Source organism: Chamaea fasciata, unplaced genomic scaffold (genome assembly GCF_029207755.1).
Source record: "Chamaea fasciata isolate MVZ Bird 193981 ecotype frontalis unplaced genomic scaffold, bChaFas1.0.hap1 SCAF_31, whole genome shotgun sequence".
Lineage (NCBI taxonomy): Eukaryota > Metazoa > Chordata > Aves > Passeriformes > Sylviidae > Chamaea > Chamaea fasciata.
The window spans coordinates 2,351,167-2,374,591 of NW_027094116.1; the positions used below are offsets into that span (position 1 = coordinate 2,351,167).

The 23,425-nt window shown below is 61.6% G+C and overlaps 5 protein-coding genes across 12 annotated transcripts; 4 read left to right on the forward strand and 1 right to left on the reverse strand.

Moving 5' to 3' along the window:
* Positions 1-3,547: 3,547 nt before the first annotated feature.
* On the forward strand, positions 3,548-6,022 carry APH1A (aph-1 homolog A, gamma-secretase subunit). Its single transcript, XM_066206875.1, has 7 exons — positions 3,548-3,660; positions 3,973-4,131; positions 4,365-4,438; positions 4,554-4,676; positions 4,750-4,877; positions 5,161-5,284; positions 5,441-6,022. Exons 1-7 carry the CDS (start codon positions 3,548-3,550, stop codon positions 5,503-5,505), a joined length of 786 nt encoding a protein of 261 aa, XP_066062972.1. The 3' UTR covers positions 5,506-6,022.
* Positions 6,023-6,197: 175 nt separating this feature from the next.
* CA14 (carbonic anhydrase 14) lies at positions 6,198-9,485 on the reverse strand. Of its 4 annotated transcripts, XM_066206879.1 has the most exons (11): positions 8,948-9,485; positions 8,799-8,819; positions 8,010-8,189; positions 7,801-7,943; positions 7,296-7,391; positions 7,155-7,221; positions 6,931-7,088; positions 6,727-6,856; positions 6,604-6,624; positions 6,446-6,530; positions 6,198-6,361 (listed from the first exon to the last, which is right to left on the reverse strand). In XM_066206879.1, the coding sequence occupies exons 1-11, from the start codon at positions 8,997-8,999 to the stop codon at positions 6,280-6,282; spliced, it is 1,035 nt and encodes a 344-aa protein (XP_066062976.1). In that variant the 5' UTR covers positions 9,000-9,485; the 3' UTR covers positions 6,198-6,279. The 4 variants fall into 4 exon arrangements, with proteins under 4 accessions (XP_066062976.1, XP_066062974.1, XP_066062975.1 ...); XM_066206877.1 differs by having other exon boundaries at positions 7,801-8,189; XM_066206878.1 differs by lacking the exon at positions 8,948-9,485 and having other exon boundaries at positions 8,799-8,945.
* A 650-nt stretch (positions 9,486-10,135) lies between these two features.
* On the forward strand, positions 10,136-12,423 carry CIART (circadian associated repressor of transcription). 2 transcript variants are annotated; one of them, XM_066206699.1, is made up of 5 exons: positions 10,136-10,237; positions 10,742-11,046; positions 11,293-11,368; positions 11,450-11,528; positions 11,623-12,420. In XM_066206699.1, exons 2-5 carry the CDS (start codon positions 10,813-10,815, stop codon positions 11,891-11,893), a joined length of 660 nt encoding a protein of 219 aa, XP_066062796.1. In that variant the 5' UTR covers positions 10,136-10,237; positions 10,742-10,812; the 3' UTR covers positions 11,894-12,420. The 2 variants fall into 2 exon arrangements, with proteins under 2 accessions (XP_066062796.1, XP_066062795.1); XM_066206698.1 differs by lacking the exon at positions 10,136-10,237 and having other exon boundaries at positions 10,472-11,046; positions 11,293-11,528; positions 11,623-12,423.
* An 87-nt stretch (positions 12,424-12,510) lies between these two features.
* MRPS21 (mitochondrial ribosomal protein S21) lies at positions 12,511-13,688 on the forward strand. 2 transcript variants are annotated; one of them, XM_066206700.1, is made up of 3 exons: positions 12,511-12,622; positions 12,925-13,017; positions 13,472-13,688. In XM_066206700.1, the coding sequence occupies exons 1-3, from the start codon at positions 12,540-12,542 to the stop codon at positions 13,650-13,652; spliced, it is 357 nt and encodes a 118-aa protein (XP_066062797.1). In that variant the 5' UTR covers positions 12,511-12,539; the 3' UTR covers positions 13,653-13,688. The 2 variants fall into 2 exon arrangements, with proteins under 2 accessions (XP_066062797.1, XP_066062798.1); XM_066206701.1 differs by having other exon boundaries at positions 12,514-12,622; positions 12,928-13,017.
* Positions 13,689-13,841: 153 nt separating this feature from the next.
* Positions 13,842-22,980, forward strand: PRPF3 (pre-mRNA processing factor 3). Of its 3 annotated transcripts, none has more exons than XM_066206691.1 (16): positions 13,842-13,922; positions 15,221-15,401; positions 15,870-16,000; positions 18,427-18,573; positions 18,689-18,772; positions 18,891-19,111; positions 19,392-19,698; positions 20,314-20,480; positions 20,922-21,004; positions 21,151-21,294; positions 21,507-21,606; positions 21,712-21,825; positions 21,949-22,067; positions 22,337-22,420; positions 22,513-22,574; positions 22,745-22,980. In XM_066206691.1, the coding sequence occupies exons 2-16, from the start codon at positions 15,257-15,259 to the stop codon at positions 22,889-22,891; spliced, it is 2,055 nt and encodes a 684-aa protein (XP_066062788.1). In that variant the 5' UTR covers positions 13,842-13,922; positions 15,221-15,256; the 3' UTR covers positions 22,892-22,980. The 3 variants fall into 3 exon arrangements, with proteins under 3 accessions (XP_066062788.1, XP_066062789.1, XP_066062790.1); XM_066206692.1 differs by having other exon boundaries at positions 13,883-13,939; XM_066206693.1 differs by lacking the exons at positions 13,842-13,922; positions 15,221-15,401 and adding an exon at positions 17,554-17,647 and having other exon boundaries at positions 15,922-16,000.
* Positions 22,981-23,425: the final 445 nt, after the last annotated feature.

Genomic DNA, 23,425 nt, shown 5'->3' on the forward strand with positions numbered 1-23,425 from the left:
TTACATCGTGTATTCCCGGTGGTTTTTTTTTTTTCCCTGCAGCCCCCTTTCTCCAAGACAATCCCTCCAAGATCTTTCAGCCTCCAGACCCTCCCAACTGCCCCACGGCATCTCAGGACTGTGGGAATAATCAAAGCAGCGAGCTAAAATCAAATTGCCCTTAGAAACCCCTGAAAAACCCGGGGAATGTATTTACCCGGCAAGGAATGAAGCACCAGGAGCACCGCGATGCAGAAGTTCATCGTCCTCCGTTGGGTGTCGGCTGCCGGAGCGGCTCCGCTCCTGTTCCGCGGGACCTTGCCGAGCCGTGCCCGCGGAGGCAGGAAATGACTCGGGGGGGTTGAGCCGAGCAGCCTCCTCGGTAGCGCGGGAGGGAGCCCGAGTGTGTGCACGGGACCGGAGCAGCGCGGGGCTGAGCGTGTCCCGTGCGGTGCCCGCGCCGCCGCTCCGGCGGTGGGAGAGTTTCCCGTTGCGGAGGCGTTTCGGATGGCTGAATTGCAAATCTTGGGAAGTTTTCCCCGGGGAGGGTTAGTGCCGCTGGATGAGTTCTCATATGGAGGGAGGATGGTTTTGATTATGTTCTAACGGAGCGAAGCAGAGCTATAAATAGCAAATTCTTCTGGGAGAGAAAGCAGAGATGCTGACGGTGCTGATTGGGAGCCAGCCAGTCCTGACATCCCGTAAAATTTTGGGGGATTCTTTTGTCTTAGCTTCATTTCCCCTTCCTGTGCCTTAGTATCTCTATCAGGAGGAAGAAACATGAACGGTCAAGGATTTATTTTATAGTGAGTAAAAACACTTTGGGGGAGAAGGCGATAGCAGAGCTCCTGTGGGGAGCTGGTGGGATCCAGGTGGGAATGGGTGCAGATTGGAGAGGGAAGGAAAAGGGGAAGCGAAGGAGACAGGTGAACCAAGTGTTGTAAAATCAGTATTTTGGTGACTCTTGAACATGGAAGTTAGAAAACCAGGAAAGAGGAAGATGAGTCTTGCATAGTACAGGAGGAGCTCTGTTGTGGGGCGCAGGGCCATGGAATCATTGAAGGGGTTGGGAGTGGCCTCAAAGCTCATCTCGTCTTCTGTTGAATTTAAACCAAAGATTTCTGTAGATTTTAAGGGTTCTAATCAATTTTAAGCCAAAAAATTCCCCAAAGCAGACTTTTTCCTATGAAGAGTGGACCCAACTGAAGAATTTTTCCAGCCCATCCCAAAGCCAATTCCCAGCCTCCCTGGGGTTCTCTGTGCTTTGCCGAAGGAGCTTTCCCCATCTGTAGAGAGATGTTTGGCAAAGGGTTAAGTGCCCAGGAATGCCGAGCAGGAAGTGAATCTCTTCAAATCCTCCTCTCCACAAGATCCTTCTCTCCCTCCTCCACAAAAATAACATTGAAACTCAAAAATCCCAACCCGAGCAGAAATCTGAACTTGTGAAGAATCCCAGCAGGGCTGGAGCCATCAGGTCAGCCAGGAGGCACTGGGGGAGCACGGGAGGGTTAAAATATCCTGGGATTAAAGGAATGGGGAGGGAAGAGGTGAGGAAGGTCCCTGAGGATCGTTATGTCTTATCAGATGAGTGGGTGGGGTTGAATGGACAAACCCTTCATGTGGGAACTGGGAGTCAGAATTCAGTGGGATTTGGAGGCTTGGGGCTGGGAGTGACTCTTCAGAACTGGGTGTGATGGGGTAAGACTTGCAAAAATTGGGAAAACTTGGAGAATCCACTAAGGGACCTGGATAAAATGTGCCATAAGGTGGTAAAAGGAAAAAACAGCTGCTCTTCCCTGGCTGTGACTGGCTGGAACATCCCAGCAGCATCCTGTGTCCCAGGTGCAGATCTCGAATTGTGTTTGTGGATGGAAAAGGAAGAAAAGGAAACCACTCTGGTTTTGTTCTGGGTTTATTTTTTGTTTGGTTGTTTGTTTTTGGGTTTTTTTTTTTACCTTTTTTCTTACTGATTCTTCACATCTGGCGACATGGAGCAAGCCATTGCAGCCACAGGAAGGAGGCAGACCAAGAGCTTTTCCATCTGCCATCCCAAAACTTCGTTTCCTAGTCCCCAAATCCCTATTTTGCTCTATCTTTCTACTTCTCTGTCTTTTATTTTTTATTATTATTAAAGGGGTTTTTTTTTCCAAAATCCAACAGTAAAATCTGCCACAACAACAGAACAGCAAGGGAGGGACACCTTTCCTGAGGGAAAACTCAACACGTGAACCAAAACAGAGGGGAAAAAGGAAGGAAAAGGAGAAAAAAAAGGGAAGAAGGAGGCTCTTGGTTCTTGCCGTGCTGATGGGGCTACATCCCAGGGATGCTCTGGGCTTCCAGAGCGTGGTGCTGTGCCAGGGGTTCAGTCCAAGGAGGAAGGTGCAGCTGAAGTCAGTGGTGCTCGGACGCGTTGGTCATTTCCCAGCTTTAATAGGCGGAAGCGAAACAAGAAGGGAAATTAACACAGCGCAGCCGGTAACTCCGATTCTTCCCTGAACAATGCCTCGTGCCCAGGAGTTTGCATTCACAGGATTCCTGCGGAAGAGGCTGGAAGGGACATTGTTTGGAATTTTCCTTGCAGGAGACGTGAAGATGGATGAAAAATCCAAGCCCTCATGGCACTAGTGTTTAGCACTCCCTGCGGCACCATCGGTCCAGAGGGAGGAGGAATGAGTTGCCCATCCCATGGGAATCTGGAGGGAGGGGCTTTGGAGCCGTCCAGGCTGTTCTTGCTGGCTGACGGAATTTTAGTCTAAATAAAGTTTTCCTGCTCCTCTGTAAACAGCAGCAGCATGGGGGTGGGGGACAGAATCAGAATGGGAGATGTGAGTGGCTTGGAATAGAGAAAAAAATGCCGGTTTTAAAGAGGAGTTCCTTGAAAATGAGAGGAGTTCCGAGGAGAGGAGAGGAGTTCCGAGGAGAGGAGAGGAGTTCCGAGGAGAGGAGTTCCGAGGAGTTCCGAGGAGAGGAGTTCCGAGGAGAGGAGTTCCGAGGAGAGGAGTTCCGAGGAGAGGAGTTCCGAGGAGAGGAGTTCCGAGGAGAGGAGAGGAGAGGAGTTCCGAGGAGAGGAGAGGAGAGGAGTTCCGAGGAGAGGAGTTCCGAGGAGAGGAGTTCCGAGGAGAGGAGAGGAGTTCCGAGGAGAGGAGAGGAGAGGAGAGGAGAGGAGAGGAGAGGAGAGGAGAGGAGAGGAGAGGAGAGGAGAGGAGAGGAGAGGAGAGGAGAGGAGAGGAGAGGAGAGGAGAGGAGAGGAGAGGAGAGGAGAGGAGAGGAGAGGAGAGGAGAGATGACAGTGGGGACAGGTGTTGCTGCAGACAGGTGGTGTTGGGCACAGGCTGTGTCAGGTGTCCCCGCTGTGTCCCCCAGTCCAGGCCGTGTCCCCGGTGTCCCCAGTGTCCCCAGTGTGCCCGGTGTCCCCGGTGTCCCCAGTGCAGGCCGTGTCCCCGGTGTCCCCAGTGTCCCCGGTGTCCCCCGTGTGCCCGGTGTCCCCAGTGTCCCCGGTGTCCCCGGGACTGGTCCTACCCCCCCATGCAGGGCCTCCGGGCCGGCAGGGGGCGCAGTGCCGGCCGCCATGGGCGCCGCCGTGTTCTGGGGCTGCGCCGCCATCGCCTTGGGGCCCGCGGCCGCGCTGGTGCTGCTCACGGTGGCGGCGGAGCCGCTCCGCGTCATCGTGCTGGTGGCGGGGTGAGCCGGGGCGGCCCCACAGCGCGGCCGAGGGGCCAGCGGGGAGCCTGGAGGCCGTGGCGGGGGCTGTGGGAGGCCCTTGGGGGCTGCTCTGAGGGGCCTTTGGCGGGTCTGGGGGGCACTGGTGGTGCCGGGGGCGGCCAAGGGAGCTGCTGTTGTCGGAGTGAGGAGCCCTGGGGCGAGGGGGCAGCTCAGGGGCAATTGAGAGCTCTGAGAGAGCAGAACTGGGGGGCTCCCAGCCCAGCGGGTGCCGAGCCGCTCTGCCTGGTGCTGGTGCCTGGAGCGCCGTCCGCGTGTCCCGTGTCCCCCCAGGGCGTTCTTCTGGCTGCTGTCGCTGCTCGCGGCCTCGCTGCTCTGGTTCGTGTCGGTGCAGCTCAGCGGGCGGGAGGATGCGGCGCTGCTGCTGCTCGGAGCCGCCGCTGCCGTGCTGCTGCAGGAGCTCAGCAGGTTCGCCTGCTTCAAAATGCTCAAGTAAGAGCCCGCCCGGGGGCCTGGGGAAGCTGTGCCGGTGGCTGGGGTGTCCCAGGGGTTGGGGAAACCAGAGCAGGTGTCGAGGCTCTGTGTCCGGAGGAACCCCACAGAGTCTCTTCCTTGTTAAACCCTGGGAGCGAGCCGAGCTGTCTCCTCTCACCCCGCGCTGGCCCGTGGCTCTCCCTTCCCCTCTCCTGTGGGATGGGGCTCATGCTCTCTCTCCGGCGGGGCAGGAAGGCGGATGAAAGGCTGGCGACCCTCAGCGAGGATGGGCAGTCCCCGATCTCCCTGCGACAAATGGCTTACGGTGAGCAGCCCCCCGGCACCGGGTGCTGCATCCAATTCTCCTGCCCTTCCCTGAGCCCACCGAGCCCGGGGCTGTGGAGGCCACGGGGGCTCCCCTGACCCTGCCTCCCCCACAGTGTCCGGGCTCTCCTTTGGCATCATCAGTGGCGTCTTCTCCATCATCAACATCCTGGCGGACTCTGCCGGGCCAGGCACCGTCGGGATCCATGGGGACTCCCCTTACTACTTCATCACCTCTGGTGAGGCCAGGGCCATGGCAAGGAGGAGGAGGAGGAAGGCTCCGGCTCTGAGGCTGTGTGTCTCTCCCCACAGCCTTCCTCACCATGGCCCTGGTACTGCTCCACACCTTTTGGGGCATCATCTTCTTCGATGCCTGTGAGCGGCGCCGTGCTGGGGGCCTGGGGCTGGTGGTGGGCAGCCACCTGCTCACCTCAGGGCTGGTGAGTCTGGGGGGGCACTGGAACCCCCACCCAGCACTGCTTTGGCCCCCCTCACTCCCTGCCTAGGGCCATGGGGTGAGCTACACCCCCAGGCACCGCCAACCCCTTGGGGTGCCCGGGCTGAAGGAGGTCACTGGGGGATTTGGGGGCCATGTGGGCGATTTGGGGGCACGCAGCTCAGCAGGGGTTCGAGCTGGGTTTCCCCAGGGCCAGGCACTCCTTTTCCAGCTGTGGCTGTTTGGAGGGGTCAGGAAGGTGTGATCTGCCTCTCTTGTGTCCCCAGACCTTCCTGAACCCGTGGTACGAGGCCACCTTGGGCCCCATCCTCATCCTCACGCTCTGCACCGGCCTCTGGGCCTTTGGCACCGCTGGCGGCTCCTTCCGCAATGTCCTCAAGTGCTTCTCCTGTAAGGGGGGGGCAGGGTGTCACTTTTGGGGGCTGTGGGGGCCAGAGCTGCTGGCATGGGGGTGGATGTGTCTTGTTGAATGGGGGCCGCGTTCCTGGGGACCTCCACGAACCCCCAGACAACCCCCTCCTTCATAAATGCCCCTTTGCCTCCCAGGTAAGCAGCAGCCTGAGGGCCAGGTCATGCTCTACTCGGCGCTGCAGGGGCCTCCTGAGGAGTGAGGGAGCCGTGGCCCCACAGCCGGACGCTCCTGCCAATGCCTTCGCCCCTCCTGCTCTGGGGGAGTTTGTGTCTGACCAATGCTCCTGGGGGGCCTTTGGGGTCTGACCGATACTCCTGGGAGAGTCTGGAGGTCTGGTCCTGGGGAACTGGGGGTCTGACCAGTTCTCCCAGGGGTGTCTGGGGGTCTGACCACCACCCCTTACCCTTTGTTCCCAGATTGTGTTAACACCTTTCCCTCAGTTTGAGGCTCTGGGGAAGGCCAGGGTGGGCCAGATGCCCTGGGGGAAGTCCAGGCCTGGGGAACTCAGGGCAGGACCCCCCCATTCCCTCGTGTTTGTCCCCCGGGGGTGGGTCGTCCCTACCCCTGGTGCAGCCACTGGTGCTGGGGGTGATGCTCTGGGGGTGGGGGGCACCAAGACTGGGATGCTCTGCCCTTCTCACCCCTGTTCAGCTCCCAGGGGCTTGGAGGTGCACCGGGGATAATTTTTTTTTTTTTATTAAAACTCTTTTACAAGAGCACGGGACACTGTGGCTGCTGGGGAGAAGGGGAAGGGAGAGAGGGACTTCACCTCCCATTGTGCTCTGCTCCAGCCCTGGGGGGCACCTGGGGGGTCCTGGTTTCTTGGGAATGATGGGATCCAGCCCCAAAGCCCCTCAAAGACCCTGTGCCCTCCCCACAAAAAGCCACCAGAAGGGGAAAGGGCTTTATTTGCAGTGGGGCTGTGGGTGAGGGGCTGGGGGACAGTGTGGGCCCCTCCCAGCCTGGCCTGGGGTCAGCGCGAGTGTCCAGTGTCCATGGGGGAGCGGCGGGAGGAAGCCTTGAACACGACGTCCTGCGCCTGCGCCCGCCTCGCGCTGCCGGGGCAGAAACCAGGGTGAGAGGGGAGTCTCTGCACGGAACCCGTGGGGGTCCCACTGAGGGATGTGGGGGGGTCTCACCGCATCCGCTTGGCCCCAAAGTGGACGGCGAGGAAGAGGCCGACGCAACCAGCGACGGCGCCGAAGATGATGGCGATGACCTCACCTGCGTGACGCCGGGGCGGGGTCAGGGGGGTCCAGGGGTGACCCCCCAGCCCAGCCTCCTGGCCTGGCCCTACCTGTGGAATATCCCTCTGGCTCTGCAAGGGAAAGGCCAGGGTCAGGGCCAGCACCTTGTGCCCGGCTGGGGCTCCAGGAGCCACGTGAGGGGCGTGGGGGACCCTTCCCACCCCTCCACTCACCCGTGGGGAAGGACGAGAGCACCAGGCGCTGGTTCAGCTCCTGCGGGGCCCGGAAATTGTCCACCAGGAGCTGGGGCTCCTCCGGCTCAGCCTCCTCCGTGGAGTAAAGGCTTCCCTGGAGCTGCTCCAGCTGGAAGGGGAAGGAGGGAGCACTGGGGGGTGTGTTTGCCAAACCCGGGGGGCTCCCTCCAGAGCGGGTCCTACCTGGGCCTGGCTGATGCGGACGGGCTGCGGGAAGACGGTCCAGAGGACGCTCTGGAAGCAGGGTGGAGTGGTCAGGGACCCATTGTACCGGTAGTAGCGGTCGAGGTGCGTGGGCAGCAGGTCCTGGATGCTGAAGGAGGGGATGGCCACCGTCTGCCCTGTGGGGGGGAGCAGTTGGGGGGTGCTGGGAAGGGGATTTGGGGTTTCCCCCTCCCTCTCCTCACCTGCGTAGCGGATGCTGCCGAGATGCCTCAGGATGTTATCATAGGCGGGGTGGGGGTCATCTCCCACCTGGAGGAGTGGGGGGGTCAGTGAGGGGCTGAGGAAGCGTGGGTGGGTGGAGGGCATGGGTGTGGGGTCTGTACCTCCAGGAGGACGCCGAGCACGGCCAGCCCACCAGGGTGCTGCTGCGCCACGCTGGCATCGGCGAAACGCTCGGCATCGAAGTGCACCACGTGCATCTACGGCACAGTGGGGACCCCCTGAACCCCCAGCCCTGCCCCGGCTCCCATCCCAGCACCTCCCGCAGTGCCCAGACCTGCTGCCCACTCCTGGACCTGCTCTGTCTCCGTTTCCCATCCCTTTTTTCTTCTGCTCCCCATCCCCTCCCTGCACTCATTGCACATCCCTGGACCCATTTCCCTCACCAGGACCCCTTTTCCATTCCCTGCAGCAAATTCCTGCGATGCAAACCCATTTTCCACACTGTTCCCATGCTGCTTCCCACACTGACACCCCTTCCCACAACCATTTCCCACACAATTCCCGTGCCATTTCCTGACCCCGGGCCTGTTCCCGCCCTCTTTTCCTACCCCGCTCCCAGACCCGTTTTTGGAGCTGTTCCCCGTCCGGCCCCCAGCCCCCCGGTACCTCGGCGGGGGCGCGGTGCCCGTCCAGCAGGTGCTCAGCGCCAGCGGCGTGGCCGGGCCGGCCCCAGTGGAAGTGGAGCTGTACGGCCGCGAAGGTGTGGGGCAGCCCCCGGAGCCGCAGGGATGGTGGCAGTGCCAGCACGGCTGCGGGAGAGGGGGTCAGCAGGGCCGGGACACCGGGGACTCCCCGGTTCTCCCCCCGGCGCTCACCGGTGTGGCCGTTGTTGGCGAGGGTCAGCCGGGGGCTCTCGGGGTGCTCGTAGCCCTCGGGCTGCAGCGGTGGCAGGGACGGGTCCGGCTGTGCCCGCGCCGTCGCGATGTCGATGGGTGACTGCGCCCGGCCGCCGCACTCCGGGTGTCCCTCGTGCCAGTGCTGCTGCCCGTGGGGACCTGGGGAGAACCAGAGTCCAGGTGGGACCCCCCCACCTCACCCCGGGGGCTGCTTCGCCCAGCGGGGCCCTGTGACCCAAAACGCCCTCACTGCTCCCCAAACTGGGACACGGGTGACATTCCCAAGGGCCTCGTTAATCTGCTGGGGACATTTTTTTCCGGCCGGGGGAGCGGGGACAAAGCCGAGCCCGCAGGGCCGGGGGGGCACCCATGGGTCCCCTGGGCCCGGCAGGATGGGGCTTAGCGGGATTTGGCCAAGGCCAGATCCTAATTGGATTTGGCAGCAGGAGCCTTATGTAAAGGAGCACAAAGGGACCATTGGAGCGAGGGGGGCAAGGGGGGGCAGGAGGGGGAAAATGGGGGGCTGCACCCATTCACTCCCGCCTGTCTTAGGGGACCCGGGTGTCTAGAGGGGGGTAAGGAGGGGCTGTCATGCACCCATCTCCTTCCCATTTGGGGCGCCTGGATGTCCGGGATCAAGGGGGGCTGTCACCCATCCACCTCCCTACGCTCTGGGGAGACCCGTGTGAGCCCCCAGCTCAGGGGGCGTGAGGGGTGGTTTCAGGGGCTGAAGATAGATGGGGGCTCCCTGGGTGGGGCCCGACTCACCCTCGTACGTCCAGTGGGGACCTGTTGGGGAGAGTGGAGCGTTGGGGCGGGGGCTCGGCTCAGCCCCCTGGCCCAACATGGGGGCACCTGAGGGGGTCAGGGCTGCACCCCAGAGCGGGATCTGCTAGGGGCACCCCGGGGGGACTCACCAGCGGGCAGGGCGGGGGCCAGGCCCCCCAGGAGCAGCAGCACACTCAGCATGGCAGGGGGCAAGGGGGGCCGGGTGACACCGGCCCGGCCCTAAATACCCACCCAGGGGGACGGGCCCCCCCGGGGGGACGGGGAGGGCTGGAGGGGCCATGCCCGGGGTGTCGGGGTGCGGGGAGGGTGGAGATGGGGCTGTGGGCTTGCAGGGTCCGTGGGGCTGCGAGCTCTGAGCTTTTGGGGTGAGGGGTTTGTAGGACTGGGGTTTGTGGAACTCTGGGGGGCTCTGAGGGTTTGGGGGGCTGAAGAGGGGCCCCCTCTTAAGGGGGAGGGTCCCCCTGAAGAGGATCCCCCTGTGAAGGGTCGTCGGGTGGGGTCTTGGGGGTCACCCTGTGCCTCGTGGGGGGAGAGCTGGCTGGGAGTTCAGGGCCCTGGGTGGGATTTTGGGGGAAAGATGAAGGAGTGGGGGTCGTTGGGGGCGCTCGGGGGGTCCCCAGGCAGATCATGCAGGCGCTCCCCGGCCCCGCCCCTCTCCGAGAAGCCCCGCCCCGCGGGCGTTCCCCCACGCGCAAGCGTGACGTCACCAGGGCCCCCGCCCCCACGTGGGGGCCCACGCGCTGCCCCGCCCCGGTTATGTAATTGAAGGGGGCGGGACCGCCCCGCCCAGTGGCCGAGACGCGCCCCCGGGACCGCCGCTCATTGGCTGGGCGCACGGGGGCGGTGCTGACAGGGTGGGGGCGTGGCCTAGGACCCCGCAGAACGCGTCCCCCGATGCCCGCCAGGGGGCGCTGCCAGGCGCCGCGTGCCCCGAATAGCCATGCGGGGGGGCGTGGCCAGAGCCCCGCCCCTCGGCCAATCAGCGCGGGGCGGCGGAACGAGCCAACGGGAGCGAGGAGGCGGGGCCTCCCGGCACGCAGAGGCCAATGGAAGCGGGGCGGGGCGGGGCCCGGCCGGAGGCACGTGCGGCCGCGCACGTGTCCGCGTGGGGCCGCCGCGGGCGGGGCGGGACCGGCACCGGGACCGGGGACAGAGAGACCGGGACACCGGAACAGCGGGACCGGCACGGGGATACCGGCACGGCGACAGTGCAACCGGCTCAGGGACATTGACACCGGCGCGGGAAACGGGGGCAGCAATACCGGCATCGGGACACTGATACCGGGACACGAACGGGGACGGTGATACTGGAACAGTGATACCGGCACTGGGGCAGGGACGGGAACAGCGACACCGGCACCGAGGCACCGGCTCTGGGCCCGGGACACCGCCACCACCGGAGCTGCAGCCGGGAGCAGGTGGGATCCGGGGTGACCGGGGCCAGGGGTGGTCCCGGTGACGGGGGTGGGGGATCCGGGGCTGGATGGAGGGGTCCTCGTCGTGGTCCCGGGGGTCCCAGTCCGGGGGGGCAGGTTCCCATCACGGGCGGGACTCTTGCAGGGGGATCTCAGTCCTGGGCAGGGGGCGGCAGGGAAGGGAGTGAAGGGAGCTGGGGAGGGGCGGTCCCGGGATCGGGCAGTCCCGCGCCCGGAGTGTCCCGGGGCTGGGGCAGGTAGCTGTACCGGGCGGGAGGGGGGTGTCCTGGCACTAGGGATGGTTCTGGGTGAAGGCTCTCAGTGCCAGGGGGGTCCCTACACCCCCCACCCTGTCTGAGGAGATGCCAAATCTGCTCCACCGGGGCATGTGAGGTGACACTGGGGATGTGGGGGTGACACCCCCATGGAAGAACAAGGCAGCTCCTTGTCTTCCATTTTTGTCCGATATCCCCCCTTTCTTCCTCCGTGTTTCACTCCCTGCCGCAGAGAGCCTCGGCTGGGTGACCCTGCTGGAACTGAGCGCAGGGAGAGGCTCCCCTGGGGGGGCCACCCCCGCCATGGAGCCCCCCGCCCGCGCCTGCTCTTGCGGCTCCCCCGTGTCTGACAGTGAGGTCGAGGCTGGCAGCTCCCTCCGGAGCCCCCCCAAACCTGAGCGCAGCCGCAAGCGCCCGGGGGGGCTGGACCGAGCACCCCCCGAGTCTCCGCCGTCACCCCGCGGGGGGAAGCGCCCGCGAAAAGGGGAGGGGGGGGACGTCCCTCCCAGCGATGGCGATCGCCTCTTTGCCCAAAAGGTGAGTCGGGGGCAGAAAACGAAGGGCCACCCCCAAAGATGGGAGGGGAGGGAGGGCTCGGTCCCCTAAGAAAACCTGGGTCTGCCTTAGCTTCCCCACCCGGAACTGCTGGGAGGGGATGAGCGGGATTCGGGGGCTGAGAGGGTGCTAAGTGGCGTTTGAAGGGGTGAGGGGGTTGGGGGTGATGCATGAGACCCCCTCCCCAGTCCGGATACAGCCCAGTCACGTCCTCCTCCCGTTCCTCAGTGCCAGGAGCTCCGGGGCTTCATCCGGCCGCTGGCGGAGCTGCTGGAGGGGCTGCGGCGGGGCCGGTACGACAGAGGTGGGTGCCCCTCGCAGCCCCTTCCCCCCCGGGCACCTCTTTCCCCCGGTGGAGAATTCACACAATTTCGGGACTCCCCAGGGCTGAGCAGCTTCCAACAGAGCGTGGCCATGGACCGGCTCCAGCGGATCATTGGGGTCCTGCAGAAGCCAGAAATGGGGTGAGTGTCCCCAGACGTCCCCGGGGCCGGGCACAGGGACACCCCCGCGGGTGCCCCCTCTCCGCAGAGGGTGACAGGAGCTCTCTCCCCGCAGGGCCCGGTACCTGAGGACGCTGCTGCAGGTGGAGGCCATGCTGAGGCTCTGGTTCCCCCACGTCGCCCCCAAACCCTCGCTGGACCCGGCCCCGGCCCCGCCCGCGGCTCCCCCACGGCGCCGCCCCCCCGCCGGTCCGCCCGGGGCTCCCCGGTGCCGCCGCCTGCCCGGGGACCTCCCCCTGGCCAGCCCCGCGGGGACGTTACAGCAGCACGGCTCCCCCCAGTGCCAGGCCGGGATCCCCGAGTCCCCTCCGGCGCCGGACGTGTGACGCCCCCCCCGGCTCGGGGGGGGGAGATCTCGTCTGCATTTCTTGGTTTTGCCTTTTTTTTTTCGATTGTTTTTTTTACCTGTGGTCAGTGAGACCCGCGGGCGGGCGGGACTGACCTGGGGGGCCCCGGAGCCCTCCAGTGCCCCAACGCCGGGGCAGCCGCGTGCCTTGGCCAGAGCGGAGCCCCCTCCCCGCGGGGGCCAGGCCCTCCCGGGCTTGTGCCTTCCCACGTGGCGTGGGGCGGTTGGGGTGAGCGTGGCCCCTCAGAGCGGCGGGAGGCGGCTGAGGGGGGCAGACCCCCTGGGGGGTGTCGGTGGGGCGTGGGTCCCCGAGTAGAGATGTCCCACAGCCGGCCCTGCTGGAAGCAATAAACGCCGCGGGAGCGGCCGGGGCCACCCGGTGTCGTGTCCTCTGTCCTTGGGAGGGCGGGGGGTGGGTTCCTGTCCCCAGGGGGCTCAGAGCCGCCCCCGGCCCGTGGTGACTCTTCGTCCCCTCCGCTGTGGGGCCCCGAGCGACCACGGTGCCTCCAGTCCCGGCTACGGGCAGGACGGGCGGGAGGGAGAGGCCCGGGACCCGCTCAGGGCCCGCGTGTTCCCCCCGGTCCCGCTGCCCCAAACCGGCCCCGGCTCTGCCCCGCCGGAAGGCCATGGTACCGGAAGTCCCTCCCAACGGAAGTTCCGCCGTCAGCCACTTCCGGTCCGGGCGCGGAGCGGCCGCGGCTTCACCGGGGTCAGTTGGGGAAAGGACCGGGCCGGGAGAGGACCTAACGGGAGCGGCCTGAGCAGGGGCAGCCGGGGGCGGGGGGAGGCCGGGGCAGGGGCAGCGCCCCGCCAGGACCGTTCGTGGGGCGGGGGGTCCCTGCCGTGTTCCCTCGGGGCCCTGCGGGAAGGACCGTGTCCCCGGGAGCGGGGCGGGAAGCACCGGCCCCTCTCTGTACCCGGGGTTCCCTGCCGTGTCCCGGGGCGGGGGGCAGCAGGGACTGGCTCCTCCGAGCCCCGGGGCCGCCCGGTCCCAGCCGCCCCGTCCCGCAGCAGCGCGGCCATGGCGAACCACCTGCGCTTCGTGGGTCGCACGGTGATGGTGCAGAACGGAAACGTGGAGGCGGCGTACGGAGTCCTGAACAGGTGAGAACCGGAGGGAACCGCGGGCCCAGGCCCCCACAGCCCGGCCGGGAATCAGGGCCGGGTGAGGCCCCAATTCCTTCACGTACTGGGTTCAGAACCGGAATTTCTCGAGCAGAAGGTGACGGGAGGGTGATGCCGGGCTCTTCTGATCAGCTCCGCGTCCCGCCGCCCTCTCGGATGCGGCTGTCAATAGAGTGAAATAAAGGAACAGCTGAGCGCAGAGCCAGGCGAGGGCAGCGCTGTTCCTCGGAAAGCGGCGGAGGAGACAGTGCCATCGCTGAGCTGCGTGTTCCCCTCCTCGCTCTCCTCACGGATGGACGGCGAGGAGAACGAGCTGAGGGTTCCCGTGGGGACCCAGCTGTGCCCAGGGTTTGCCGCCTGGGGTGGCTGTTCCCCCTCCTCGCGCATCCCAGAACTTTTCCTGCCGCCGTCACCGCTCTCTCTCTCCCCGCAGGATCCTGGCGCAGGACGGCGTGGTCGAAGCCGTGCGGCGCTCCCGGTACTACGAGAAGCCGTGTCGGGCGCGGCGGCGGCGCGCGTTCGAGGCGTGCCGGCGGGTGTACAGCGCCGAGATGGCGCGCAGGATCGCCTTCCTGGCGCGGAGCAGCCGGCAGGACCCGTGGCTGGGCTGCTGAGGGGAGCCGGCCCCAATAAAGACCCTCTGGCTCTAATCCCCGTTAATTGAGTTCGGTTAATGACGGCGCGAGCGAAGGGGCGGGGTCAGGGGCGGGGCTGAGCGCGCCCCGGGCTCCGCCCCCTACCGGGCCCCGCCCGTCGGAGCGCGCGCCCCGGGCCCGCTCCTTCCCGGCACCCCCCGCGCGCCTCGCCGCGCACGCGCCCCGCGCCCGTTTCCGCTTCCGCCCCGACGCGCCGTCACCGTCAGGGGCCGCCGGGCCGGGACCGGGGTGAGGGAACGGGGCCGGTGAGGAAAGCGGGGCCGCCCCGCAGGGCGTGGAGGGAACGGGGAAGGCGGGCGGGCTGCTGGGAGGGCGGGAGGCGGTGGCGGAGGCGGGCGCGGCCCGCGCGGAGCCGCTCTCCCGGCGCGCCGCGCTGAGGGGGCCGGGCCGGGCCCCGGGCGTAGCTCCGCGGCAGCGGGGGAGGCCGGGCCTTGCGGGGCCGCTGGGGCGCGCGGGACCGGGGTCGGCGGGAGGCCCGTGTCTGGCGGGACCGAGTTCTGTCCCTCCGTCCCTCCGTCCAAGGCCGAAGGAGGCGGCGGAGCCGCGGTCGGGCGCTGCTCCGGTTCACGTTCGTTGGTCCTGATGCGGGTTACGGGCTCTCGGAGCGCTGCGGTGCTGGAGCTGCTCTCCCGGTGTTACCGGGAAACACCCGTAAAGCTGCTGCTTCCCCTGCAGCTCTGGCTGGGGCTCAGGTCGGATGGAGGCTGAACCGGTTCCTGTGTTAGGGCTGAGCCCCGGGGCCCCGTTCCCGGGTCCAGGAGGGATAAGCGGATCCCCGGTTCCCATTCCGGGTTCCAGGAAGGACAGCCGTGCCAGGTGTCCATTCCCGCAGCCCCGCGCTGGTGCCGGGGCCCCGCAGAGCCCCTGTGAGAGGGAGTGCCGTGGTCCGTCTCATCCCTAAGGAGATTTTCCCCACGGCTCCCAGATCCGATTAGGGCCCGCAGCCAGTTAAAAGCAGTTGCAGCCACAGCCACAGATCTGCAGGATCCTGACGGGATGTGACTGTCAGAAAACAGCCCAGATTTGGGGCTGCACGTTGGGGAAGGGGCTCAGATTGGTTTGTGCCCCTAACATGGGGTCAGTGGGAGTGGGGGAGGTTCTCCTGTCCCACGTGTTCCACTTGCCCTGCATCTCTTCCCAAACTGTGGAGCATCCCTGTGGAGGGATCTGGGGGGCTCGGAGGCCCCTGGGCTGGCAGCACGGAGGGACCTGGGGAGCTCGGGGAGGAGCCGGAGCAGGAGGGGCTGTCCTGAGAACAAATGTTCCTGGTGTGTTTTTGGAAGCACAGCAGTGCTACAGGGCACCCCTCTGGGATCCCTGAGGGAACGCGTGGGGCCCAGGGTTCCCTGTGGGGTCAGGACCTTCCTCCTCATGGGGTTTGGCTCATTTTAGCCCAAGGTTTAAACACGAGGCAGCACAAATTGTCTCCAAGAGCTTTTCCCACCTGTAGACCTGATCCTGAGGGAGGAGGGGGTGGGGGTGACGATGCCCCGGGACCCTGCTTCATGTCCCGTGTCTCCTTCCAGCTCTGAGGTGGGTGGGTGCCCTCAGCCCGGGCGGAGATGTCGCTGTCCAAGCGGGAGCTGGATGAACTGAAGCCATGGATCGAGAAGACGGTGAAGCGTGTCCTGGGCTTCTCGGAGCCCACCGTGGTCACCGCCGCGCTCAACTGCGTGGGCAAGGGCATGGACAAGAAGAAAGCGGCCGGTACGTCCAGAGCTGGGCTGGTAAAACAGCCCAGACCTCCCCAGGGTGGAGGGGCAGGGGCACGGGGCAGTTCTCTCAGCCTCTTTGAGGGGAGTACGGGCAAATCCATCGGACCAGATGCAGCGGGAAGCTTGGCAATACGTTACAAAATCAGATAAGTGAAATCTAATTCCTTAGTCAAGCAGCTGGAAATGGTGATTTAACTGGGATGCTTTTTTTGCCTGTTACAGCCTAGTTTGTTTCTGTGTGCAGCCTGGACTCCCTTAATCCCTTAGTTTAAAGCTAAAACAACATGATCCACAGATCCCAGAGGCTTTCAGAGCCTCAAAGGCCTCCCTGTGCTTGTAGAGTTGAATCACATTTAAATTTAAGTGGTTTACATCTTCCCAGCAATCTCTGTGGATTCTCCATTCTCCTGCTCGCCTCAAGCTCAGAATTCTGCACTGATAGGATCTTCCTCTTTTCCAGACCACCTAAAACCCTTCCTGGATGATTCCACCCTGCGATTTGTAGACAAGCTCTTTGAGGCAGTGGAGGAAGGACGAAGCTCCCGGCACTCCAAATCCAACAGCGACCGGAACCGCAAGCGGGAGCTAAAGGTGATTATTGATTATTGATTATTGATTGGTTTTTCCCGTGGTTGGGTGGCCTGGAGGCAGCATTGGTGCTCTGGCACACTCTCCTCTTCCAGAGAGGTACAGCTCGGAACGTTCAAGAGAAACGACTCCTCTCCATTATGAAGTGTGGGAGCCTTTACCTTGCGGTTCTCTTTCCCAAAGCCAAGGTGGAAGCCTGGCTTTGGCTTTCTGTTAGGCTGGTGGAGTGAATCCATGTGGATCCATCTCCTTTCTCCTCAGTGCTCCTTGTGCTTGTGCTTTCATTTGGAGCCTGGGAGAGCTGCTCCCGGTGACTTTCCATCGCTCCCTGTGCCCCGACGCAGCACAGGAGGCTCTGTGGTGGATGATCTGGTGGGTTTTCGTTCCCTTTCTCCACCTAGAATCAATAGGTGGTTTTTGGCAACTCCTGTCCTAGCACAGGATTGATTCCAACTGGGATTCCATTGCTCTGGTGTTTCTCCCTTGCCTAGGTTGCTGGAAGACTTGTGCATCCAAAGCTGTTTTCACTTCTTTTCTTCTCTTGAGGACTTTTCTCCCCATCCTGTAGAATTGCATTTTCCCATCACTCTGCCAAGTCTGACAGGCCCTCTCCATGCTGCTCCTACTCACAGAGATTTTCCTCTCACTCTTCCTGAGGTTCCTATTTTATGGCAGTCTGGGTTTCCCCAGCACTTGTAGTCAGCACTGAACCTTGGTGAGACAGAACAATCCCATTCAGGGTCTGAGTCTCTTTGGGAGTGCTGGGACAAGCTGCCTCCTCCCCTCCCTGTTTTCTCCTAGGAACTTGTTTTCTTCCCTCCATGGCAATGGGTGCCGGGCTGTCCCCAGGGCTGTGGGAACGCGATGGTCGAGCGGGACTGGAGGTCCAGCTGCTGCCCTGGGCCTGGTCAGGGGCATGGCAGAGGTGGGGACATTGGCAGTGCCATCACTTGATGGTGGCAGGAGCGCGGTGACAGCCCGCTGGGGAGGCTGGAGAGCAAGTGCTGGCAGAGGGATCTGGTGATGGCAGCAGGAGCAGGGCTGGGGGTGCAGCAGGGGACCCTTCCCCAGTGAAGCCACAGGCGTGTCTGGCCTGAGCACTGCTGGTGTTCCTGGCTCTTGGCTGAGCCAGAAGTTGGGCTAGGCAGCAACAGCAGAAACTGATCCTTCTTCTCTTGGCTGCTGGCATGGAGAGAGGTGTTTCTCCAGCCAAATCTTCACTCTTGTCTCTGGAATCGCATTTCTTGGAATTTCTCCACCACGCTCTGGGTCTGTCTGGACCTTGCAGGAACACAAACCGGTCTCTGAGGTGGTCAGGTCATGGCAGCACTTGCAGAGTGACTGACCCTGCCCCAGTGCAGGCTGTGGAGAGAAATTTGTCCTGGCACCTGTAGATCCCACAGTGTCGGGCAGTGATGACTCCCAGGGCCACTTGCCATACTGCTTCCCGCTCCTCGGTTCACCCTGGGGTAGGTCATGGCTTGGGAAGGTCAGGAACTGAACGTAAAGTTTCCACACTTTATACTATGGGCAAGTCCTTTCTCTTGAACTTGTAGGTTTTCCAAGAAGTACCTGTGTGGCTGAGGAAGTGTCCTTGTAGGATATGAACCGTTGTAGTGAAGAAGGGATTGCAACTAACGCTCCCAACCGGTGTGTATATTTTCTTTTCAAATAACACCTTGACACACACACTACAGTCACCCACCGCACGGACAGATCCAGGTTTCCACACACAAACCAAACACTGACGATGGAATCCACGGCCACAGGTGCTGGGCCTGGCCTGACCAGAGCTCTGTGGAAAATGTACCGTGCCTTTTGTTTGGTGACCTGACGCTGCTGAAAGCCCATCAGCGGGGCCACTGCTCCATGTGCTCTCTGAGCTGTGCTTCTCTGGAGTGGCTCCAGCCTTGGATCTGAGCTGGACTGGTCTGGGGTGGAGTGTGAGGGAATGCTGCAGGTGTCCCAACCGTCCCAGGGCCGCATCCTCCTTTCGGGAGGACTGCGTGGTAGGACAGCACAGATTCCCTCACCAAACCCTCCGAGTTGGCAGAAGACGTGGATATGTTGTTATCCCAGCCAGATCAGCTCTGGGCAGGCTTTTTCTGTCTTTTCATGTTGCTGAGACCTTCAATCTCCTCAGTGCCAGTCCCCCACTCTGAGCACCTGAGGGAGTGGTGGTGGCTCTTAGGCAGGTGCATCCCTGCGGTGTCTCCTGTCCTTCACGCTCTTGCATGGACGTCACTGGTGTTCCTCTGGTGGGGGGCCAGGGCCCAGGCTCGGCCTGGGCTCAGTCGGCTCGTGCTGCCTCGGAATTCTGCGTTACGGAGCCGGAGCTGAGACATGCTGGTGGTTTCTCATCTCAAATCCTGGTCTGGGAGGAAAACGCTCTGTTCTAACCACAGCTTTCTGATCTTTCTTTACGTTAGGATGTGTTTGGTGATGACTCTGAGGTGTCCAAGGAATCCTCTGGCGTCAAGAAGCGGCGCATCCCACGGTTCGAGGAGGTTGAGGATGAGCCTGAAGTCATTCCAGGCCCACCGTCAGAGAGCCCAGGGATGCTGACTAAGCTCCAGGTCAGTCTAGCTGGGCCGTGTCCCACCACAGTGTAGACTTTATCCTAAGTTGTATCCCAAATGGAAGAATTGTATCCCAGTGGCAGAGAAAACCTTACTGTCTGTTTTCCTACAGATCAAACAGATGATGGAGGCAGCCACCCGGCAGATCGAAGAGAGGAAAAAGCAGCTGAGTTTCATCAGTCCTCCGACACCACAGGTATCTACTGCAGGCAGCAGGCAAATCCTGCACATCTCTGGCCACTGGTCCAGCCCTGATACGTTGGCCTGGGTCTGCTGGCACAGGCACGGAACAAAACTTCCTTCTCTGTCAACAGCCCAAAATTTCTTCCTCGTCCCAATCGGAACGGCTCCCCATTGGCAACACAATCCAGCCCTCGCAGGCAGCCACGTTCATGAACGATGCCATCGAGAAGGCCAGGAAAGCCGCGGAGCTGCAGGCCCGGATCCAGGCTCAGCTGGCCCTGAAGCCGGGGCTCATCGGGAACGCCAACATGGTGGGCTTGGCCAACCTGCACGCCATGGGCATCGCGCCGCCGTGAGTACCCGCCGCGGGCTGGCCACAGGTTTCTCTGGTGCTGTTGGTTCCCCCACAATGGCTTTAATTGTTGCTGAAGGAACAGATTTTATATTAAAAGAGGTGAAATGGAGGTTCCTCCTCCCTTGGCCAAGATCCCGTAATGGTGCACACAAGGTGTGAATCTCCTGGCAGTACAAATGAGCCGTGAAAATACGGAAATCGTGGGAATGAGCTCAAGTTTCCTCTGAGTTGGTGCTGTATTCACATTTGAATGCAACATATCTTGTCCTGCCCCCAGGAAAGTGGAACTCAAGGATCAGACCAAGCCAACTCCTCTGATCCTGGATGAGCAGGGCCGGACGGTGGATGCCAGCGGGAAGGAGATCGAGCTGACCCACCGCATGCCCACCCTAAAGGCCAACATCCGAGCCGTGAAGAGAGAGCAGTTCAAACAGCAGCTTAAGGAAAAGCCCTCGGAAGACATGGAGTCAAACACATACTTTGACCCGCGCGTCTCCATAACCCCGGCCCAGCGGCAGAAACGCACCTTTAAGTTCCACGAAAAAGGCAAATTTGAGAAAATTGCCCAGAGGTTGCGAACAAAGGTATCAGAGGCCTCGTCCTGCTAATGAGAGCGCGGGTAGGAGGGATTCTCCTCTCCTGGGCTGGGAAGGGACCTGGGGTGGCTTTGATTCATAAATTTTCCACTCAAATCACCTGAAACTCCCTTAAAAACCCCGTTTTTGTTGGGATGGCATGTGCCCCAGTTAGCACTTGCGTGTGTAAAGGGTGTTCTCACCATTTTCTTCACCTGTTGAAAGGCAAAATCTCCTTTTTTGACAAAACATTGAAAATTCCCAAGAGAACATATTTCTCTCTGGCTGAGTGACCAACTCGGAAGTGGAGATTTAAAAGAATTTAGTTAAAATGCTCCAAGTTCTTGGGAAAAAGGGGAGAGAAAAAGTCCAGGAGTACAGTCCCTAGAGGGAGATCTTCCTTTGGGAGTGTTCCATGATCCTGAAAGGCTCAGGAATAAGAGCAGAGTTTTGGCAGGCTTGGAAGCTTCCCTTCGCCATCACGTGCTGTGTGGTTTCTCTTGCAGTCTGCTTCAGATTGTTTAAGAACCCCGATAAATCAGCAGGTGGTATATGTTCAGCTATTAACAGAGCTTCTGCTGTTTTGGAATGACCTTTCTGTTCCATTTTTCTTCTCATTCTCAGGCTCAGCTAGAAAAGCTGCAGGCAGAGATCTCCCAGGCTGCCAGGAAAACTGGGATTCACACTTCCACCAAATTGGCTCTGATCACCCCTAAGAAGGAGCTGAAGGAGGGGGAGATCCCAGAGATCGAGTGGTGGGACTCCTACATCATCCCCAACGGCCTGGATTTGTGAGTATCTCCAGGTGTTGATGTGTCTGCCACAGCAGGAATTCAGGAGCTGCGTGGCGGGTCTGGGAAGCACGTGGGGAAATCATGCCAGATGTTTGTGCTTGAGCGTCGAATTCCCCCTCTCATCTTCAAGATACAGGCACTGGGTTTGCTCCCAAAGTTTCTCTGGGGGCTGTAGTAGGCAGCTGCTGTGGAGCTGGGGGGATATTTTAGCCCAGGTTTGGGGAGGTTTAGTTTTGTTTCCAAGCACGAGCATTCTGCACAAGTTGTGCTCACGATGGATGTGGGGCCCTGCCTCTGAACCCCCGAATGGAGGGAGACACCTGTACATTAACACCATGGCACCGTGGGTCTCCTTCAGCCCATCGAGCTCTGCGTTGGGATTTGCGCATGAGTTTGTGCTGGGAATTCTGCCATGATGCCCAACTCTTTCCTTTCCAGAAAAGGCGGGGCGACCTCAAAGAAAGACGAGTACTTCGGGATCACGAACCTGGTGGAGCACCCGGCCCAGCTCAGCCCCCCAGGTATGGTCCTGCCTTGGAGGGTTTGGCTGTTCAAGCAGCCCTGACCCCTCTGCCCAGCACTGCCAGTGTCCCTCTGGTCCTGGTGGAGCCCTGTGTCCCCCCGGATCCTCCAGGGCACATTCCTGATGGTCTCGTTTCCCTGCCAGTGGACAGTGACACGCCGGTGACCCTGGGCGTGTATTTAACAAAGAAAGAGCAGAAGAAATTACGGCGCCAGACACGGCGAGAAGCCCAGAAGGAGCTGCAGGAGAAGGTCAGGCTGGGCCTGATGCCACCACCAGAGCCCAAAGGTGAGTGACAGCTAGGCCCTGGCCAGGCGTGGATGTGTTAGGAGTGCTGACGGCAGCACGGCCTTGGGGGGATTGCACGGATCTGAAATCCACACAGACGGTGGGTTTTTATGTGTGTGCTGGTGTTCTGGTGGAAGAAGGCTCCAGTGGGAGCCTCTCCCATTGCCATGTCCAACGGGAGCCCTCCCAGCACCTCTTCCGTTCCTTTGCAGTGAGGATTTCCAACCTGATGCGCGTGCTGGGCACGGAAGCTGTCCAGGACCCAACAAAGGTGGAAGCTCACGTCCGAGCACAGATGGCCAAGAGACAGAAGTAGGTGACCCCTTGTACTGTGACATGTTGGGACACTTCTGGATAGGTTTAGTTCGGATGTTTTGTGCAGGGGCAGTCTTCTCAGTGGTACCTGTTTGTTTCCAGGGCTCACGAGGAAGCAAACGCAGCAAGGAAGCTCACAGCAGAGCAGCGGAAAGCCAAGAAGGTGAAAAAGCTCAAGGAAGATGTTTCACAGGGAGTTCACATAGCTGTGTACAGGTGAGTGAGCCCACAGGTGAGCTCTGTTGCTGGGCCTGGTTGGGACAGAGGGACCTCTGAGAGCTGAGATAACAGTTCTGGTTTTCCACAAATATTTGATTATTTCTTTCACCTTATCCTTAGGGTCCGAAACTTGAGCAATCCAGCAAAAAAATTCAAAATCGAGGCGAATGCTGGGCAGCTGTACCTCACGGGTGTGGTGGTCTTGCACAAAGATGTCAACGTGGTGGTGGTAGAAGGAGGTGAGGCCTTCTAGGCATGCTTGGGTCACCACAGAGCATCCCAGAGCTTGCCTCCAGCAGGAATTGCTGTGGAAATTGGTGACAGGGTTAGGGAAGGACAAGGAAGTAAGGAGGCAATTACAAACTCCCTTAATTACATTGTTAACGGGGTTAGCAGTGACTGCGGAGTGCAGTAATCCAGTCAGAAAACCTGGATCATTCTATGAGGGAGTCCCTGCCAGCTGCAGGTTAAGAGATTTCCTGACAATGTTGTCTTGATTCTTCCGCAGGCCCGAAAGCACAGAAGAAATTCAAACGTCTTATGCTGCATCGAATAAAGTGGGACGAGCAGACATCAAACACGAAGGGAGAGGGTGAGCAATGCTGTGCTGGTGTGAGAGGTGGGGAGTTCTGCTCCTGCTCTGCCTCCGGGGCTAAATGGGCTTTGTTGGCTGGGTTTTTCCAGATGATGATGAGTCTGACGAGGAGTCTGTTAAGAAAACAAACAAATGCTCTCTGGTTTGGGAGGTGAGTCACGGTGGTGGTTCCATACCAGGATGGGGCTGAGGTGGGATCCGACCCTCCCTCACATTCCTTTAGCTGTAGCCTGTAAAAGCGTGTATTGGCACGTTCCCCACAGCCCCTGGAGCCGCGTTTCCTGTGCGGAGGGCGGGAATCCACCCCTTGTCTCCCTGCAGGGCACGGCGAAGGATCGCAGCTTTGGCGAGATGAAGTTCAAGCAGTGCCCCACGGAGAACATGGCGCGGGAGCACTTCAAGAAGCACAGCGCCGAGCACTACTGGGACCTGGCGCTCAGCGAGTCCGTGCTCGAGTCCACGGACTGAGCCCGGCCGCGGCCCCGCTCCTGCCCCACAGCCCCTGAGCCGCACAGCTCTCTTCGCCCTCCTCAGCGCCCCCATTAAAGACATATTTTTTAAAACAAATGGCCGTAGTGTGCGTTTGGGTAAAGGGGGCAAAGGACAACAGCGCCTGTCTGTTTGATTTCGTTGAGGGAAGGGACGGGGAGCTGCGAGGGGGCCGAGGGGCGCAGACGCCATTTCCCCTCTTTTCTAAGGACGGAGCCCCAACCGTGCTGGGGGAGGTCCCGGTTGGACATCGGGGAATTTTCCTCGAATCCCCGTCCCTGGCTGCGCCCAAAGAACGACTGCACGTGGCACTCAGTGCTCTGTGCTGGGGGACGAGGTCACAGGCTGGACTCGGAAGTCTTTTCCGACCTCAGAGATCCCGGGATTCACGGCATAAACGCCGTTTTTATGCTCGCGCGGCGCGCGCGCTCTCCGCCTCCCTCACGGCCGGGAGCGGGGGGGGGGGGCCGCCATCTTGCGGGCGGGGCGGGCGCGCGCGCAGGCGCGGCGGGG

Bases quoted from the DNA above. Each gene is read 5' to 3' on its own strand.
- MRPS21 (XM_066206700.1), top strand. From the start codon at position 12,540: ATGGTACCGGAAGTCCCTCCCAACGGAAGTTCCGCCGTCAGCCACTTC. The intron at 12,623-12,924 runs GTCAGTTGGGGA...CCCGTCCCGCAG, and splicing joins GCGGCCGCGGCTTCACCGGG to CAGCGCGGCCATGGCGAACC. The intron at 13,018-13,471 runs GTGAGAACCGGA...CTCTCCCCGCAG, and splicing joins GCGTACGGAGTCCTGAACAG to GATCCTGGCGCAGGACGGCG.
- CIART (XM_066206698.1), top strand. From the start codon at position 10,813: ATGGAGCCCCCCGCCCGCGCCTGCTCTTGCGGCTCCCCCGTGTCTGAC. The intron at 11,047-11,292 runs GTGAGTCGGGGG...CCCGTTCCTCAG, and splicing joins ATCGCCTCTTTGCCCAAAAG to TGCCAGGAGCTCCGGGGCTT. The intron at 11,529-11,622 runs GTGAGTGTCCCC...CTCTCCCCGCAG, and splicing joins CTGCAGAAGCCAGAAATGGG to GGCCCGGTACCTGAGGACGC.
- APH1A (XM_066206875.1), top strand. From the start codon at position 3,548: ATGGGCGCCGCCGTGTTCTGGGGCTGCGCCGCCATCGCCTTGGGGCCC. The intron at 4,439-4,553 runs GTGAGCAGCCCC...CCTCCCCCACAG, and splicing joins CCTGCGACAAATGGCTTACG to TGTCCGGGCTCTCCTTTGGC. The intron at 4,677-4,749 runs GTGAGGCCAGGG...CTCTCCCCACAG, and splicing joins TTACTACTTCATCACCTCTG to CCTTCCTCACCATGGCCCTG.
- PRPF3 (XM_066206691.1), top strand. From the start codon at position 15,257: ATGTCGCTGTCCAAGCGGGAGCTGGATGAACTGAAGCCATGGATCGAG. The intron at 18,773-18,890 runs GTATCTACTGCA...CTCTGTCAACAG, and splicing joins TCAGTCCTCCGACACCACAG to CCCAAAATTTCTTCCTCGTC. The intron at 19,112-19,391 runs GTGAGTACCCGC...TCCTGCCCCCAG, and splicing joins GCCATGGGCATCGCGCCGCC to GAAAGTGGAACTCAAGGATC.
- CA14 (XM_066206876.1), bottom strand. From the start codon at position 8,877: ATGTTGGGCCAGGGGGCTGAGCCGAGCCCCCGCCCCAACGCTCCACTC. The intron at 8,190-8,798 runs GTGAGTCGGGCC...GGTTCTCCCCAG, and splicing joins TCCCCACTGGACGTACGAGG to GTCCCCACGGGCAGCAGCAC. The intron at 6,531-6,603 runs GTAGGGCCAGGC...GGCGTCACGCAG, and splicing joins GCCAGAGGGATATTCCACAG to GTGAGGTCATCGCCATCATC.